Source organism: Dunckerocampus dactyliophorus, chromosome 4 (genome assembly GCF_027744805.1).
Source record: "Dunckerocampus dactyliophorus isolate RoL2022-P2 chromosome 4, RoL_Ddac_1.1, whole genome shotgun sequence".
In the NCBI taxonomy this organism is placed as follows: domain Eukaryota; kingdom Metazoa; phylum Chordata; class Actinopteri; order Syngnathiformes; family Syngnathidae; genus Dunckerocampus; species Dunckerocampus dactyliophorus.
This window is the reverse complement of record NC_072822.1, coordinates 30663824-30683877: the sequence shown is the minus strand read 5'-3', so window position 1 is coordinate 30683877 and position 20054 is coordinate 30663824. Positions and strand designations below refer to the sequence as shown.

Below are 20054 nucleotides of genomic sequence, written 5' to 3'. Positions count from 1 at the left end.
TGGAAATCCCCAATGGGCCGCAGTTTGCTCACCCTCCTAGGAAAGGTTCTGATAACTTGTTGTAAAAGTCTGTCACCTCCTGGTGAAGTTGGGTCTATAATCCTCCCTCATTGCAGTCAAAGTAATGCATTAATTCAGCGGAGCATACGAATATCTTGCATTTGACGTGTTTGTAAATCTAGCTCTAGTTGACAGTCTGTGTGCATTTCACTAAAAAAATGCTGTTTTTTTTCCTCATAGACACCTGACCGCACGTCACCGATATATGGGTACACATATATCATTTATATGTATATATAAATGATATATGTATATTAATACTGCGTTATGTTAGTGTTCCCTTTATTTTCTTGAGCAGTGTACATGTAAATGTGGTAAAGTGCTAGGGTATTGTAGGAAATGGTTCACATTCCGATGCAGTAGGTGGCGGTAATGCACCTTTTATGATGAGTGCCATCCGCCTTTAAATAAAAAGAACAACAGCCAGCGAAATTTGGTGGCGACCAAGATGGCGATCTGAACGAATGTGGTTTTGCGGAGATTTCGGCAGAAGTTTTAAGTATAAGAGTTGTATCGATTCACGGCAAATATAGCAATGGGCACATCAAAGATTGGTACAAGTTGAGTTTGCAGTGCTATCTAAAGTTAAGGTTGAAGACGTGATAGAAGATGGACCACTGCTATGCTAAGATGGCGACGTCCAGTCAAAGAGAAGGCGGAAGAGAATCAACGCCATCAACGGAGAAACAGCCCACAGGTGATAACCGTGAGCGGGTTGAAGTTTCCAACAACATATTTTTGGAGGCTATCTTAAGCCCTGAAAAGAGAGTAAATGAGAAATCAGCCGACCTTGCAGAGCAAGTTAAACAAAGACCCGCCATGATTGTTAGCTTACCGAAGGCAGCGGAGTTTAAGTCAGAAGACATAGAACGTGAAAGACAAAGGAAGAAACCGGAAGAGCTAAAAAAGGGCACGTGCAAAGAGAATAATGATTTGAAAGAAGAGATCTGGAGGAAGAGTAGCACATCTGCAGTGCTTGTTGCGATGTTTCCACAAGACGAGAGGAATAGACTGTTGCTGATAATTGACCAAGCAAGAAAGGCTGGGAAACTTCCTTACATCAACGTGCAGAGGACTGGAGGTAATGTAGAACGATACTAGACAATAATACGTTTACTGTGGAAATGTGATTGGGACTGAGAAGTTGGTAATAAGACTAATCAATTTGTGTCAATTTGTTATTCTGTTACGAACCAAAATATGTTTTGGATAGTGGCGGTTGACATAAAGAGCGTGTATGTAACTGCTTCCACATTACATTTTTTGAAACAATAAAATATAAAAACACCACCGCCGGTTAGCGTTTGTTAACAATACTGGTCTGACAGAACGGATTGTACTACAAATGTCTATATTTACACATTTACGAATTAAACTGCATAATTTATGTAATTTGGCTTGGTTGCAACTCACGTACGCAGCGCGTGCACGCACGCAAAAGCAGTCTCAGAGAAGCGACGGACAATTGTAAGTCACTGTATGGTTATGATAGGCTATCATTCAACTATAGCCAACATGAGTAGCTAAACTTAGCCATAACCCTATCATTAACTAATTCGGCTTTCGTACTCTAAGCAAGAACGTTATGTTTGAATGCTGGCACCCTCCAGGGCGCTAACATTTGAATGTGCTGATAGCGGCCTCATTCTGCTCTGAGCAAGTAAGCCACACCCCATGTAGCACACAAGGGTTGTCACAAGAAACGATCCTTCGATACCAAGTCAATATCAACACGCACAAAATACATCAATGTCTGCGTTTTTTTAGGTAGGTCTTGGCGTTTTTTGTCAGGTCATGGATCTTGTTCGGTAGTGAATTCACGTTTCTCTCGATAATAGAAGGTGCTGAAGGCTTGAATCTCCACTTCCTTGCTAGCCGCTTAGCTTGTATCTTAGTATGTATCTTATCTATGCCTCAATACCGCTTCTTTCCTCAATGAGTAAACAGGGAATCACAAAAAATGTGCTCGACGTGGACAAGTCCATATCCATGGGATCAAATATATTACTTCAAAGATGATAATAATAGTAGGAGAACAAGCAGAGTTGCTTGAAAGTCAGCCACCGTGGCGCCGCCAGCTAAAAAAAAAAATTGTTACACATACAGTCATGGAAAAAATCATTAGACCACCTTTCGTTTCTTCAGTTTACTGATCCATGTTAATGCCTGGTACAACTAATGGTACATTTGTTTGGACAAACATAACGATGATGAAATACAGCTCATAAGAGTTTCAATTAAGAGCCGATATCAAGCAACTTACACGGTTTTCTTGATAATAACCAAAATCATTTAAGTTCTTACATGAATAGCTATAGCATTGTACTGCCAAAACACGTCACTCTTATGAGCTATTTTTGTTGTCCTTGTTATATTTGTCCAAGCAAAAGTACCTTTACTTGTATTAAAATGAACAATAAACTGAAGAAACAAGGATGGTCCAATCATTTTTTCCATGACTGTATCTGTATCGGTTGATATCGTAATTGGAAATCGAGAGTTGGACAATATCGGCACATCGGATATCCTCAAACAAGCCAATATCGGACATCCCTAATTATCATCATAGCAGTGGTTTATTTGGTCTTAAATGTTCACAATAATGTCTTGGCGTCAATTTGTTGAACAATAAACGTTTCAAAGCACACCTGTTTGTTTTGTGACTCGGTTGAATAAAAAAAAAAGTTTTTGTCCAGTCTTATTTTTTTATTGTACTTAAAAAAAAAAAGTTTATATTAAAATCTCTCGTTCTCGTGGACGCAATCTCGTGCATCCTGTCTTCTGGTGAGTTGGGCGTGTCGTGACACCCCTAGTAAATCAAGTAGAAATATTGTAAATCTTTCTTTTTTTTAAAACTCCTTTTTATATTTTAATAATTATTTATTTTTGGGGCCCTTGGCAGTTGGGGGACCTTTAGAATTGTCCGAACTTTTCCCCCCTAGCCAATAGCATGATCGGCGCTTCGCTGATCTTAAGAGCAATGAATTAAACTCTTTACTTACTGACTGTAAACATGAACTATCAACATTGAAATACGTGAATAATATAAATAGCATTGTGTCCTGCAGACGTCCAGCAGCTGATTGGTCATCAAGAAGGATGTCCCCCTCAACCACAGGGGACGCACTTCACTTCGAAGCAGGAGGAGCCACAGTCCTCCGACATTAAAGAGGAAGAGGAGGAGCTATGGATCACTCAGGATGGAGAGTGTCTTTTAGGACCAAAGGAGTTGCCACTGACTGGTGTCTCTGTGAAGACTGAAGACCATGAAGACAAACCACCTGAGTCCTCACAGCTTCATCACAGTCCAAGTGAGGAGAACAGAAGGGCAGAGCCTCCAAGCAGCAGCTCACCACAACACATGACAACAGAAGCTGATGGAGACCACTGTGGAGGATCACAAGCAGACAACCTCTTAGCTCCACTATCAGATAGTGATGACACAACGTCACACTCTCCTGAGGATGAAGACATGGACGACACCCAAGAACCTTTGAGCTGCGATGCGGACTGGGAAGGTGAAATGAGGACTCACACTGACAAACGTTCTAAATGCTCTAAAAAGAAGACGCTACCTGTTACCTGCTCAGTTTGTGCTAAAAGCTTTTCTAGGAAGTATAAATTAACACAACACATGCGGATACACACAGGAGAAAAACCTTTTAGTTGCTCAGTGTGCGGTAAAAGATTCATTCGCAATGCAGCTATGGTGTCCCACATGAGAAGGCACACTGGAGAAAAACCCTTTAGTTGTTCAGTTTGTAGTGAAAGCTTTTCTCACAGAAACAGTTTGACTTATCACATGCTGAAACACACAGGAGAAAAACCGTTTGCTTGTTCTGTTTGTGGTCAACGATTCTCTCAAAGGAGCGGTCTGGTATTACACATGAGAATACACACAGGAGAGAAACCGTTTGCTTGCTCAGTTTGTGGTCAAAGATTCTCCCGGAATACAACTATGGTGGTACATATGAAAACGCACACAGGAGAAAAACCTTTTAGTTGCTCAGTTTGTGGTCGCAGATTTTGTTTAAATTCAGCTCTGGTATCACACATGAGAATACACACAGGAGAACGCCATGTCAGTTGTTCCATTTGTGGTCAAAGATTCTCTCGAAAGTCAAATATGGTAGCGCACTTGAGAACACACACGGGAGAAAAACCTTTTAGCTGCTCAGTTTGTGGTAAAAGTTACTCACATAAGATCAGTTTGACCATACACATGCGGACACACAACAGCGAATAAAGGATTTCTGGTTCAGGTGGTTCTAAAAGATTGTCAGATCATTAAGTGTTATGTTACTCATAAGAAGTCCCCTCCAAAGTGCTGAGCTGATGTGTATGATACCACTTTCCTCATAAGCTAGTATGCTGCCAATAACAAAAGCTACACAACTTTGATTGGTTGAGAACAACATGGATTTTGCTCTCATCTTCCTTTTCTTGGACAACACAAGTGCCCATCAATGATCATGAAATTGTGTTTGTGTTGTGACAATGTGCTTATAATAGTGTTGTACATGCACACTGCGTGCAAGTTACAAAGTCTCCTCCAACTTTGCAACGCTTCCATCTGCTTTAATACCGAGATAGGAACTGCACTGTGAAGCAAACATCAGATTATGGATGACATTGACTATGTTGTGTCCTTTTTTGGGACAAAGAGTATTTTTATTGTATTTCTTTGTAAATATTTGTACTGTTAACTTCTGCTTTGTACTTCTTAAAATATACTTTTAAAAATATCTAAGTCCAGTTGAATAATCATTTGAATTATCTGGGCAATCAACCTGGACTGGTCGCCAGCCAATGGCAGGGCACATATAGACAAACAACCATTCACACTCACATTCATACAGATGGACAATTTAGAGTCTCCGATTAATCTAACGTGCATATTTTTGGAATGTGGGAGGAAGCTGGAGTACCTGGGGAAAAAAAAAACACTTGCACGGGGAGAACATGCAAACTCCACACAAATGTTTCAATGGAGATACAAACCCAGATCTCCTGGCTGTGCGGCCAACATGCTAATTGCTAGGCAACCATCAGTCTAATTAGACCAACCAGAATAAAAGGTCACACCCTAATAAGAGTGGCTCCATGCTCACTTCAAATGGTACAAAAAGTGATAAGTGAATAACATTTTTTCTATCCTTTTGTCTGGGGAAAAAAAAATATTGGATTCTGCCAGACCTGCCGACAGCGCCTTCTTGGACTTAGATTTATAACTTCCGCCACGTGTTAGTTGAGTTTGTATCCTGTTTGTGGGCTCTGAGTGTTAACATTTCTATACATTTCTTTTTTTTCCCCGGGATAAAAACATATGTAATAGACCTATGTCCTGATGAAATTTAAAAATATAAATTCTATAGTATATAATATACTATAGGTATATATGCTTTGTATAAATAGTCAACAAAAATATGAAGTCAGCAGGTTTGTTTTGCTCCCATTTTACATGAGCTGAACTCAAAGTTCTTAAACTCTTTTTGTACACAAAAGGCCTCTCAAGTATTCACAAATCTGTCTAAATATGTGCATTGGTGTGGCAAATCAAGATGCTAATAAGACAGCAAGTGAGGAATACATTGGCCACAGTAAAAGGCCACTCCAAAACGGGGTCCAAAATCCAGCTGGTATCCGGTGTGATCACCTTTTGCCTCAAATGCCGTACACCGTGTCTTGTGAGGGGCAATAGAGGATCTTTATTTTCCTATCATTTGAAGCATGTGAGTCCAAAGTGTGGCCTGCAGCACATTCTGAATGAATAATTTAATGAGCAACTAATTTAACAACTAAGAAAAACAGCAAAAATGTACAAAAATCAGCATCATTTTACAAGAATAAAGTCAAAATGTTAAGAGATGAAAGTTGTAGTCTAACGAGGAAAAGTCTTACAAGAAATTACGAGAATAACGAGAAAATAGAACGTCATTTTGGCGTCAGTTGAAATATTAAAGAAAAGATGTGTATATATATATATACATCTATATATATGTATACATATATATGTGTATATGTATATATATATAGATGTTTTTTGGTTGTTTTTTTTTTTTAATCATGAGAAAGTTGTAATTTCTGGAAAATTAGGTTGTGGAAAAGTTGTAATGTTATGGGAATAACATCAAATTAGGAATAAAGCCATAATTATGACAAGAAATGTACAAGTATAGAGTTGAAATTGTTGGAAATGGAAAAAAATAGGTGTAATTTGATCAAAATTAAGTCAATAGTCTTGGATAAACTCTAAAGTACGCAAGCATTCGAACATTTCTTTGAGTAGGGGACACTTGCATTAGTTAATGATCGGGATGTGGCTAACTTGACCTACTAATGTTAGCTATCGTTGAATGAATTCCATAACCACACAATGACTGCAAATTGTCAGTCGCTTTTTATGCGATTGGTTTGGTTTGGTTTAGTTGATTTCAACATGCATGAAGGTTACAATGGAATACATCTCATGAATCAACACTTCACAGTTCCACATGTCCAAGAGGAGTAGGAGGAAGCAAAGCTTATTTAATACGTACAGTACATATTATTCACTTCCTGCATTCCATGCAATATTTATGATATAATCAGTGTAATAATAAAGAATAAAAAACAAGCATGAGAGAACAATTATGTCATTCACTGATGTCACTGATTTACAGGCCACTGGTTATGTTATTATCAAAGTCATTGGTGAATATATTAATAATAATAATATATTATCGATAAGGGCGGTCTGTTATTCTGCCTGATCTAATCATTTTAGAATATAGACTCAAACTGTACATTGTGTCTGTGAAATCTCCTTTTTCCTTGTACTTGTGTGGATTCAGAATATTTTTTTAATTCGTAATTGTGTAAAAATAGACATTTGTAGTAGAAGCTGTTCTATCAAATCACTATTGGTAACATATGTGCTAGCCAGTGGTGGTGTGTTTATATTTTTTGGTTTCCAAAAATGAGTTTATTTATTTTTATTTTTATTTATTTCCCTTATGTCCACTGTCACTGTCCATCAGCTCACTGTCATGATGATGTGCTGGGAGCTGGTGGCGCTAATTCTCTTCCGCCTTCTCTTTGAATGGACGTCGCCATCTTAGCATAGCAGTGGTCCATGTACACTACGCAATACGTAACCGGAACGAGGACTACGTCACTTCCTCCTTGAGCAAACGTTTACGACAGCGCTTCTGTAACGTCACGTGCTGTGGTTGTGATTATTTTTTAAATGTATGAGCATAAATGGTCAATAACCGTACTTCATATATGTAATATATTGGGAGGTTATTTTAAGATATATGTAGATATGTATATACATATGTATATGTGTATACATATGTATACAGTATATGTACAGTATATACATATGTATGTATATACATATCTATATAGATTTCTATATAAATAGAGAAACGTTCAACCTGTGAGCGCGAGGCGAGCCGGTGTACGTGTGTGTCATGGTACCTCCGGTCGGGTTTGGGGGACTGAGCTCCTGGCTGGAGCTTGCGGTTTGTGTGCCTGGATAGCGGCAAGGCGAACGTGCGTGTTCAGTGTTCCAAGTGCGTGCCTGTTGGTCACTCTCACTCATTTTTTAAATATTCTCGCGATGGACCTGCTTAGTCCCAAAGTGGCGACAAAAAACGTAAAATAATAAATAACAAAGAAAAGAGGGCTTATAAAGTCTCCACTTGCACCATGGATATAATATTTAAAAAAAAGATCGATTATGTTGTCGTTTCTGAACTTTCTATCTATCCTAATAACGTTTTTGGGAGTGGGGGAGGGGGTATATTGTTTGTTGCGTTAAAATAGATCGACGAATGGCATAGATTACACATGCCTAACATGTGACTGCCGATGTAGACGCGCTCTGCACATCACGTGCGTAGAACCCAGTTGAATCGATTGCGGTCCGGGTACGTATTGCGTAGTGACTATCACTTCTTCCATCTTCACTTCCGACAGCACGCCAATGCTCCACACTCAACTTCCGTTTCGTGGGCTTGGCAAAAGACGAATCTTTGAGGCATTCGTTGCTGTAAATCTATATAAATGTGTTACACGTGAAACTTTTGTTGACGGCCGCCAACGTAGTCGCCACCAAATATCGCTCCCGTTTTCTCCCTTCTGACTTCCGCCATTTTCTTCTTCGATGGCGGTCGAAGCATTTTCGACGCCACACTGCTGCCATTTTCCAGCGGTATTGAAGACTGCTCAAGATGAGCGTTGAGGAAGAAAGAGATGGAAAAGCAATCAAAATCGTCTTTATTGCCATTAATATGCGCAACAACGTAAACCATCAATCTAATAATATCACAATAGCTAATATATGTATAATATATACCAACATATACTCTATTGCCTGCGACCCGAGTGGGGATAAGCGGCATAGAAAACAGATGGCTGGATATACTCTATTAGCGGTAATTCTTCAGAAATATTGAATGCATGCCATGCATGTTAAAAAGAGAAACGGGGCTCTGCTGGGTGCATGCACTTGAAGGGATGAAAGGGAATAAGGAAGCAGACAGAAACGAGGAAAAGCAAGCAGGATGACAGATTTGATACATGTACCTTTTGGGAAAGAAGAAGTTAAAGCAATTTTCAAAAAGAACACAGAATTATATAGTATAATCTAAAAAGTTTTTCTAAAATTTAAATTCTAATATCCCCAGTTGAATTACGGTGAGGCTCTTTTAAACTGATCCGTTCCTTTATTGATACGTCCTTATGAATGGAAACACTGTTACAGCTACAGTATATAGAAAAACAATATAAATGGTAAATGTGTCCAAAAATGCCATTTTACACTATATTAACATACATTGGGAAAGCAAATCTATATTCATTGTATGCTTTTAATCTAAATTGTATATATACATAGACACACACTAGAAAGCCATGACATGTGACCTTATTAACCATGTAAATGAACACTTGAGAGTGCAGTACACAAAATACGTTAAATATTAAGTTCTTATGAAATAAACACACATTACATTGACATGGATTTAGAACCCTGCAACATCTCCAATAGCCATCTGCCGTCTGACACCCCTGCACAACCTGAGGCTCTGTTGTTCCATTGAAGGAAAAAGCACCCCAGATCAAGGAAAACATCTCAGGTGGGATCGCCTTGTCACGCCAGTAACATTGACAGCCATCAGGACAGTCAAGGTTCCATTTTTTCTACTCAGGGAATAAAACATATACCTTCCAATGTCCCACATTTAAATTCGAAACGGGTATTGTGGCGAGGCCGTCCAAAACAGGAAAACTGCACTTTTTTTGGAATATTGCCCATCATCCATAATCCTTATGGAAGACATGAACACACGTCTTTCTCTTTTGTGTGTTCTAAAAAACAGCTAAAAAGAAACAGGTAATTAACAAATGTAATGGGACACACCTATGCTGCCTACAAAGCCCGCTATGAAAACACCTGTGCAACACTGTACAACACAAACACAATTTCATGATCACTGACGTACACTATGAACAGCACATGAACTCAAGAGGAAACCTGACATCATACTGACAGCAGAGCACCACTTTTAAGAAGCTTGCACTTGTGACATTACGCTTCTGTGATTTGGTCATCTTTTAGCACAAACTGGCCAGTAAAATGTTTATTCTGCCTTGTGTGTCTGCATGTGTGTTGTCAATCTTTTCTTATAAGAATAGCCTTTACCACATATTGAGCAACTAAAAAGTTTGTGCCCTGTGTGTGTACTCATGTGTATGACCATTGTTGCATTTTGAGAGAATCTTTGACCACAAACTGAGCAACAAAAAGGTTTTTCTCCTGTGTGTGTTCTCATGTGTGGTATCATACTTGACTTATGAGAGAATCTTTGACCACAAACTGAGCAACTAAAAAGTTTATCACCTGTGTGCCTTCTCATGTGTGATACCATAGCAGACTTTTGAGAAAATCTTTGACCACAAAAAGAACAACCAAAAGGTTTTTCTCCTGTGTGCGTTCTCATGTGTGACACCAAAACAGACTTTAGAGAGAATCTTTGACCACAAACGGAACAACTAAAAGGTTTTTCTCCTGTATGCGTTCTCATGTGTATCTCCATATTTTCATGTCGAGAGAATCTTTTACCACAAACTGAGCAACTAAAAGGTTTTTCCCCTGTGTGTGTTCTCATGTGTAATACCAAAGTACAGTTTTGTGAGAATCTGTGACCACAAACAGAACAGGCAAACGGTTTTTCTCCTGTGTTTTGCAGCATGTGACCTCCTGTGTGTTTCAGCATGTGATACGTCAAACTGTAGTTGTGAGAAAAGCTTTTGCCACAAAGTGAGCAACTAAAGGGTTTTTCTCCAGTGTGCCTTCTCATGTGTGATGCCATGTCTGACTTGTGAATGAATCTTTTACCACAAACTGAGCAACAAAATGGTTTTTCCCCTGTGTGTATCCTCATGTGTCGTACCATATTTGACTGATAAGAGAATCTTTGACCACAAACGGAACAATCAAAAGGTTTTTCTCCTGTGTGTTGTCGCATGTGTACAGTTAACTCACGATCATAAGAAAAGCTTTTAGCACAAACTGAGCAGGTGAAATGTTTCGTCCCTGTCTTCTTTTTAGAGCATTCAGAGCGTTTGTTGTCAGCATGAGTCCTCATATCGCCTACCCAGTCTGTATCACTGCTCAAAGGCCCCTGGGTGTCGTCCCTGTCTTCATCCTCAGGAGAGTGTGACGTTGTGTCATCACTATCTGATAGTGGAGCTAAGAGGTTGTCTGCTTGTGATCCTCCACAGTGGTCTCCATCAGCTTCTGTTGTCATGTGTTGTGGTGAGCTGCTGCTTGGAGGCTCCGCCCCTCTGTTCTCCTCACTTGGACTGCAATGAAGCTGTGAGGACTCAAGTGGTTTGTCTTCATGGTCTTCAGTCTTCACAGAGACAACAGTCAGTGGCAACTTGGTGAGTTCAGCCTCCTCTGGCTCAAGAAGACACCCTCCCTCTTGGGTGATCCAGAGTTCGTCCTCTTCCTCTTTAACGTGGGAGGTCTTTGGATCTTTCTGCTTCAAAGTGGAGATCCCCCCCTGCAGCTGAGAGGGACACTCTTCTTGACAACCAATCATCTGCTGGACGTATGAAGGAAACAACCAACGTAAGGACTCAGGTGGTTTGTCTTCATGGTCTTCAGTCTTCACAGAGACAACAGTCAGTGGCAACTTGGTGAGATCAGCCTCCTTTAGCCCTAGAAGACACTCTCCCTCCTGAGTGATCCAGAGTTCCTCCTCTTCCTCTTTAACCCGCGGGGGCTGTGGATCCTCCTGCTTGAAAGTGAAGCTCTGCTCCGGTGAAGGAGGGGGACATTCTTCTTGGTGACCAGTCAGCTGCTGGACATCTGCAGGACACAATTATATTTACATTATTTACCTATTGATAGTTCATTTTCACAGTAAGTAATAAGTTAACAGTTTAATTATTTGCACTTAATATGTTTGTGTGGATCATTTTAAAGTGCTTACGACACAAATACCAAAATGAAAGTACTCCATAAAACATGTCATTCTGCTGTCATAGGTAAATGAACAACTACGACATTGGAGTGAAATGAAGTGGTTATTTCACTCTCACGATTTTTTTTCTTTCTATGTTGGCATCGCCTTTGGTTAGCATTTTAGTCTTATTGGAATATTGTTTGTTTTGGAAGTAAAGTCCACAAAATTAAGGAAGAGCGACAATTTTTTTTTGTTTTTTAAAAAATTGTATTTACAGAAGCGCAACTTTTTTTAATTGAACAACAAAATATATAAACAGAAAAAGGCACTTTTGATCCTTACAATCCCTCACGTTTGTGTGTCTTTATAACTGCAGCGCATTCATCCGTCTCGAATGTGAAGCATCTCCACACGTGACTACTACTACTACCTGGGTTATGAGCTGACTTCATATGCTTTCCCCGTACTTGTTGAAGCCATTTTTTTTTAAAAACAGCAGACATTCTTCTTTGGCGCCGACTGCTCAGTTATGTTTGTATTTCTTCTGACACCATATCAGCCGCCTCAGTCCGAGAATCGATACCGCTTGCCAAGGGAAAAGTTGTATAGTTGACACTGATGATACATAAATAAGAAGGTATTGATCAATTTGTTGCGTGTTGATCTTGACTTGGTATCAAAGCATCAATCCTTGTGACAACCTTAGTGTGTTACATGGAGCATAGCTTACTTGCTCAGCGCAGGAAGAGGGCAGGATATAACACTTTCAGTACATTAGCGCCCCCTAGGCAGGCGGATAATGGTTGCAAACAGTCCCTTTAATAGGTGGATTGGGTCCCTTAAAGTAGGAGTTTCCAATGGCCATTTGCGACCCGTGGCTGCAAATAGTGCGATTTTATGGGAATAAACTTGTAATAGTATAAAAAAAATGTGTAATTTTAGTTGAATAGAGTTGAAATATTAAAAAATAAAGTTGTCTTCTTATGAGAAACAAAGTTGTAATTTTTGGAAAATTAGGTTGGGGAAAAAGTTATAATATAATGGAAATAAGGTCAAAATATAATATGAATAAAGTCATAATATCATGAGAAGAAAACTTACAATAGATCATTAAAGAAGAAAGTTGCAATATTTTCTAAACTGAAAAACAGCAAAAATGGGGGAAAAAGAGCAAAGTTGATACCTTCTCATTTAATATGTTTTCTTTATTTTCATGACTATTTACATTGCAGATTCTCAATGTTTGCATGTTTAATGCTAGCAGCGACTTGTTTCACGGTCCTTGAACGTGAAATTTAACTTTGCGATGAATCGTCTCCCATGATAAGACTACTTTACTGTATTTTTTCTGTTTTTTCTTTCTTTCTTTCATATTGGTCCCAAATGTTGATACTATGTGGGAATGCACAAAGTGCTTTTAATTTGATATTGTTCCTGTCATGGCTTTGCACAATACATAATAAATAAGATACATCAGATAATAATAATAATGTACGTATGCTACGTGTGTGTTGAAAATATTTCCCGGTAGTAACGCTAGTGAGAACTAATAATATTTAGATCCATTGTCAATGACACAAGCCCCAAATAGCTGTCCTCGGCGATGTCTGCCCGAAACTAGTCGCTCCCAGGCCAAATTTTAGCTAGCAGTTCAAATGTAAAAATCTGCCGAGAGACGGTTCGCTTCTAAATAAAAAAGCTCATTAGTTGAGACACTCGTATTAATGACAATGACGTACTCTGTGACAACTCCTAATAATGCAGTATTTCCTTTAATATGTCATCTTTCACTCTGTAAAGTTGCGGAATTGGCGTTTGTGAGATGTATTTTCTCATAGGCAATTTGGACGTTTGCAGCATTTCTTGAAAGCTGGCTTTTAAATAGAAGGTGTCAGCATTAATAGTTCCAGCTTGTAGTTGAACAACACCAGCTCACAGTTTTTGTCTTCTCTACGGGTCTTTGTCTATTTATGTCAAGGCTTTCTAGTTGTCCTTTTATATTTCTAATGTAAAAAAACCCATCTACAATAAAAAAAAAACAACAAATCAAATCTTTGTGTTTTTTCGTTATTACTAATCATGATTTTAGCTTTTCTAGTTACATTATGCCTTTTTGCTCTATTTTTCCACTTTTGCTGGGTTTTTGTTTATTTTTGAGCCAAGTTCCACAGATTTGGAACTTTAGACACCCATGCGTGTTTCACCAGGAAGGCAAACTGCTGCCAGGCGATGGAGTGTGTCAAGCTCAGTCTTGGCTGTGTCACTGGTCAGGGGTTGAGCTGCTGTGTGGAGGGGTTTATGCAGCTTTCTGACCATTGAATGACGATACTTCTGCACAATTGGAGGTGGTGTTCCACTCCTGCTTGCCTGCGCGGTGAATACTTCACCTTTGTTGACCGCTTCTATTTAATTACCGAATAAATGCATGGCACAAAAAACACTTCCTGTCTTCACCTAATGCACACCACTACTTGCTAAATATAGCGACCATGTTGCTATATTGCCACCATGGATCTCCTCTACGTATGAGGTGTGTTATAAAGTGGAACTGGTGATCACCGGTGCTTGTAAAGTTGGCACTCAGCCAAATGTAACAAGTAGAAATAGAACAGCTCGTTGATTAAGGGTGCAGTCCCAACATCTACTTGTTTTGATCTGATAAATCTTAAGTAACTTGGATCAAATGTAGAATTATGACAGATTCTGCTGGGACGTCAAAACAAAACTGCACTTTTTTTTGGGAATTTTGCACATCATCCACAATCCTTATGTGAACATAACTATTCTATTAAGCTCTATAAAAAAAACTCCTAAAGCACCAACTATGTTCCATTTACATAATGTGACCTGCACATTTTCCAAGAGGCGAATCCCAATGTAATTATTACACTCTCTCAACTTTGAGAGGCGCTGACAGAGATCATTAGACTTATTTGATTTTTATGAAGTGATGGGCAATTTTAAATTAACAAACTAAGCCTCAAATATAAATGTAGTTCGAAACATAAGGTGTTTTACTCACTTTTTTGTCTCTTCTAGTAGGTTATGCTTTTTTCCTACAGCATCTCTGACTACATCATATGCAATTTAAGCAATGACGTCATCTAACGACTTCTAGGGCAGCCAAGACATACTCGTCTTACTGAGGAGTTGGCAAAAGTGCATACCACTACCAGACAGTTGTGATAGACAGGCATAAAGGCCAGATACACACCTGATAAAAAGACCACTTGAAAAATTGCTAGAATTTGCATTTTGCACATTTGGATCTTAAGAAGGTTTTAAGTAGAGCTACAATATGTAAAGGCAAGAAGGGGGAGTGAGACAAAAATCATTTGGAACTTGTAATTTAAACAAACAACAACAAAAAAAAAACTGAAATAGGTTGTTTAGCACCTCATCAAAAGTTTAAGACCACAGGCTATAAAAGCCAAAATCTGTTCAAATTTGTTATTTTCTATCAGGCATTCACACTGTCATGCCCTCCTGATGACTAAAGCTAAGAAGCTTTCTCTTTTTGAACGTGGTCGGATTGTCGAGATGCATAAGCAAAGCTTCTCGCAACGTGCTGAGGTTGGGCTCAGCAAGTCATTCTACATTTTTTTTTTTAAAGATAATGAGCATTATGGAACAAAAAAAGTCAAGTGGTAAAGAAAAAAATAAAAAATAAAATAAAATAAAATAAAATAAATATATAAATAAATCACACTTCGCTGAGCCGGAGGATCCGATTGGCTGTCCATGAAGACACAGGGTGGTCTTCCACCCAAATTAGGGCCCTTACTGGTGCTGACTGCAGCACAATAACCATCAGACGGCATCTGCGGGAAAAAGGTTTAAAAAAAACAAAAAAAGAATTCAAAGACCTCGTCTCCTTCAACGCCACAAAACTGCCCGTTTAGACTTTGCCAGGGAGCATCAAACATGGGACATTGAAAGGTGGAAAAAAGTTTTATTCTCTGATGAGAAAAAAATGTAACCTTGACGGTCCAGATGGCTTCCAACGTTACTGGCATGACAAGGAGATCCCACCTGAGATGTTTTCTACCCGGTACAGTGGAGGGGGGTCCTTCATGATCTGGGGTGCTTTTTCATTCAGTGGAACACTGGAGCTTCAGGTGGTGCAGGGTCGTCAAATGGCGGCTGCTTACGTGCAGATGTTGCAGCGGGCATCCCTCATGACTGAGGGCCCTCGTCTGTGTGGTAACAACTGGGTTCTTCAACAGGACAACGCTGCAGTTCACAATGCTGGCTTGACCAAGGACTTCTTCAGGGAGAATAACATCACTCTTTTGGACCATCCTGCATGTTCCCCTCATTTAAATCCCATAGAGAAAATTTGGGTGGATGGCAAGAGAGGTTTATAAAAATGGCCGTCAGTTCCAGACAGTTGATCCCTTTGGTGAAGCCATCTTCACCACTTGGAGCAATGTTCCCACTAGCCTCCTGGAAACACTCGCATCAAGCATGCCCAAAGCCATTTTTTAAGTGAATAACAAGAGCTACGTATTACTGAGTCCTACTGAGAACACTTTTTGTTCTGCTTTGAGAGTTGTTTGTTATTTTTTGAGCGATGGTCTTAAACTTTTTAAATTTTCAGTTTAATTGTTGTTTTCAATAAATTAATTTTTCAAAGTGTTTTTTGTCCCACTCACCCTTCTTGCTTTTCCATATTGTAGCTTTACTTAAAACCTCATTATGATCCAAATGTGCAAAATGCAAATTCTATAATTTTTTTAACTTGTCCTAAAATTTCGACACAATCTCTTCTTTTAAACCACTACTGATAACAAACGCTCGACGTTATGTTTTTATATTTTTGGGTTTCCAAAAATTTCATTTGGTTGCATACAGTCCCTTTATGTCCACCGCCACTTTTCAAAACATAGTGTGATTTGTAGCAGAACAACAAATATTTTATTTATTTGTCTTTCACATTTTTTGTTCTACTCTGACTTGAACTGCGCTGCCTTCCTGAAGGTAAAAATCATGGCGGATCTTTGTTTAAATTGCTCAGCATGGTCGGCTAATTTAAACTAAATTTAACTCTATTCTCAAGGTTTAAGATACCCTCCAAAAAGACGTTGTTGGAAATTTCAACTCACTCACCGTTATCTGCAGTTTGGGGCTTTTTCTCCGTCGATGATTTGCTAGGAGTTGGTGGCGCTGATTCTCTTCCACCTTCTCTTTGACTGGACGTCGCCATCTTAGCCTAGCAGTGGTTCATCTTCTATCACGTCTTCAATCTTCACTTCAGATAGCACTCCAAACTCAACTTCCGTTTCGTCGGGTTTAGAAAATACCAGTTTTTGATGTATTCGTTGTTATTAGAGGTCGTAAAATGAACCCGAAATCTCGAAGCTAGTGTCAGACTTCCAGAATCACACTGCTTCGGAGCAAAGACGCTAGATATTAGGACACCGTCAAATCCGCAATACATGTAACCGAGTGTAGTACGCCTTGGCGCAGCAAGTCCGCCATGATGGGAAGCAAGACAGCTGAGCTGGGCGGGGCTAGGCGAACAACAGTATACAATGTATTCACTAATTCTAAGCTGAGTATAAAAAAATATCTATGTTTGTCTTTCGGAAACCTGAAAATGGCAAATCTGGTCTTTTGGGGCGTCTATTACAGAAATTAATGGATGCACAGTGTGCGTAGGACATCTGCACAACGCAATGTTTATCGATTTTGCTTCTCATCATGGCGGCCGCGCATGGCGTACTACGGAAGTAGATTGTAAAAGTTACATCGGTTAATTTAGCGTCCTTGCTTCGGAGCCTGTGTGGGTCTGCAAATATCACGTGACCGATTACGTTGACGCGTCGTACGTCACAGCGCGTACTGACGGCTCGAGACGGATTGGTGGCTGCCTACTTTAATAATAATTATTATTATCTTTTTTTATTAATTTAGTTATTTATCACTTTTCTGTTACGTTTTTATTTCTTTAATCTCGATTTCTGTATGATTTATTTTATGTGTTTTTGTTATCCAACTGTTATTTGCTCATGCCCATGGTTTAATGCATTGTTAATGTAATTTGTAAGGCATTAATAAAGTTGATTGAAAAAAAATTACATTAATTTTTTTTAAAAACGGATTGGTGGCTGCCGTTGGTTGACAGGTTATTTTGTCTGAGCGCCAGTGGTGTATGGAACCACCACGCTATTGAACAATGTGTATTTGTGAGGAGAGCACTGGCGAGTTTTTTGTGCGTTAGTAATGGCGACCAGTGTTTCACTCCGTTTAGTGACGTAGGTTGCTTTGACTTGACCCTAACATTGGTTTCACTGAAGCGCCAAAGCTCCGAATCCGTTTCGGCAAATTTGAAGGAAAGCCTCATAGCTCCTTTTGGCTTCACCCGCCTATCTCTAGTTGCTATATTAGTTGTGATACTACTCTTGTATCGTATACCTGAAACCTCTGTTGGGAGTTCATCTCAACATCTCACTACCAAATTTCGCGAACCTTTCCACTTCGATGGAGGGTTACAGCATAGAAAGCATACATGACGTTTCAACTGCTGCCGTCTTGTGGCCGTATTGAAGATTGCACGTCAGGCAGTCATTTCTTCAAACCAGGGGCGTATTTAGTCATTTGTGGGCCCGAGGCAAACTTAGTCATTGTGGCCATCCACATCCTCCTTTTTTATTTAAATTTTTACGAAATGTGAGTATGTAATTGATGGTAATGGTTTAATTTATTTGATCATGCATACAAGTTACATTGGAATACATCACATATTACAATTCTCAGTTCTACATGTGCAAAAGGAGTAGGAAGAAGCAAATCTTATTTAATTCTACCCCCATCCGTAATACATCAATTGCAATACATGTGTTCACTTCCTGTATTCCAAATACACTCTCTTCTAGTTGAATACATCAAAAATTGATGAGATAACGTAATAATGTGATGTAGTAGTCAAGTTTTAATGATCTTGGAAAATTGTGGTAATAACAAAACTGGGTGATACTTTAATTAATTAATGTTTGTTAATTGATGCCACTTGTTTTCTGCTTTTGAAATCTGTAAAGTCAGTATAAGTTGCTACTGTAGTTACATAGTCATTGCCGGCCCCCCAAAAGAAGAAAATTCTCCCTTTTCCTGAGCTAGATAAAGTCTCAATATACTCACATCTTTGTGACGAAAAGGATCACTGGCAGCTTCATCTCTAAAACGGCTGCATCCTCGCTGACACTCACAGTAGCGGTGCTGCTGCCCTCGTGGGTCTACCATGTTGTGACTGTGAAAAAGTCTCACACCTCCGGTAGTTTTGAAGAAATATTTTTGTTTTCCTCTCGCCTTCTCCTCTTCTCAGCTCCAATGGGGAAACTACGCGCTGACAAGTTTGTTTCGCTCCCGTCTTCTGGAAAGCCAAACTGTCATTCAGCTCAGGAAATGTGTCAGTATTCTCAAGTAGCTCCAAAAACCAAATCATCTCCCGTTTGAGCTCCCGCACACGTTGACATACTTCTCCCAAACTTCACCAGCGGAAATTAGAATGGTAAAGTAAGTCCGTGTGATCCGCGCCAGTTTCTTCAAGAAAATGAACAAACTGACGATGAAGTCCCCTCGCTCAAATAAAGTTAACGAGTTTCACAACCGGCGTCATTACGTGGTCAAGCTGCAACACGGATTTACACATTCACTTCCTGGTGAATTATGCAGTGTAGAAAAATGACCTCCTGCTCAGGGTTTCCTCTTTCACCTGTCCTTAATTCTCTTGAGCATCCCGACGTTATTTCCTGTCAGATTTGGCGATCCACCTGTGGTAACGTTGGCAAGCGAGTAGAAGAAAAGCGGTAATTGGAAATGGCTCTCTCAAGTCACTGCGGCTACGGCGCCACCTGGTGTTGAAATGCCGTCATTACAAGTCAAAATGAAATGAATGCAATCATTCACAGCAAACCTTAATTCTGTACAATTTTAGGCGGGCCGGATTAAAAATAACAACGGGCCGGATCTGGCCCGCGGGCCGTAGTTTGCTCATCTTTGTGCTATGCCCTCGTGAACATCAGTTGAACAGCATTGTACTGGAGAAAGTCATTTGTTGATACAAAAATGATAAGGAAAGAGGGAATTAAAAAGGAAGAGAGACAGACCATCTTAGCACATACCTGTATGTACTGTGTGTTCACTCTAGTTAATATTCCAATGCAGTAGGTGGCAGTAATGCACCTTTTACGTTCAGTACCACCCGCCGTAAAGCAAAAGAAGAAGAAGGCCAAGATGGCGGGCTGGATAAATGATATATTCATGAATTTGGATAGAAGGATTGGGTCGGCCCTATATGCAGATGATGGAGTGATTTGGGCAAGGGGACGAGATTCTATAAATGTGACAAGTAAAATGAAGGAAGCAATAAAGAAGATAGAACAATGGTCATATGACTGGGGATTTAAGCTATCACCCAATAAAACATGTTACATGACGATTACCAGGAAAAAAGGCATAAAAAATCAGAACCTGATGCTATATGGACAAAACATGATAAAAGTAGATCATTTTAAATATCTTGGTATGTGG

The 20054-nt window shown here is 39.4% G+C and overlaps 2 protein-coding genes across 2 annotated transcripts; one reads left to right on the top strand and one right to left on the bottom strand.

Annotated features, from left to right (window-relative positions):
• Window positions 1–480: 480 nt before the first annotated feature.
• Window positions 481–7063, top strand: LOC129179223 (zinc finger protein 260-like). Its single transcript, XM_054772182.1, has 2 exons — window positions 481–1141; window positions 3129–7063. The coding sequence occupies exons 1-2, from the start codon at window positions 670–672 to the stop codon at window positions 4304–4306; spliced, it is 1650 nt and encodes a 549-aa protein (XP_054628157.1). The 5' UTR covers window positions 481–669; the 3' UTR covers window positions 4307–7063.
• On the bottom strand, window positions 3830–16932 carry LOC129179209 (gastrula zinc finger protein XlCGF57.1-like). The gene is made up of 2 exons (XM_054772140.1): window positions 16632–16932; window positions 3830–11425 (listed from the first exon to the last, which is right to left on the bottom strand). Exons 1-2 carry the CDS (start codon window positions 16726–16728, stop codon window positions 9690–9692), a joined length of 1833 nt encoding a protein of 610 aa, XP_054628115.1. The 5' UTR covers window positions 16729–16932; the 3' UTR covers window positions 3830–9689.
• Window positions 16933–20054: the final 3122 nt, after the last annotated feature.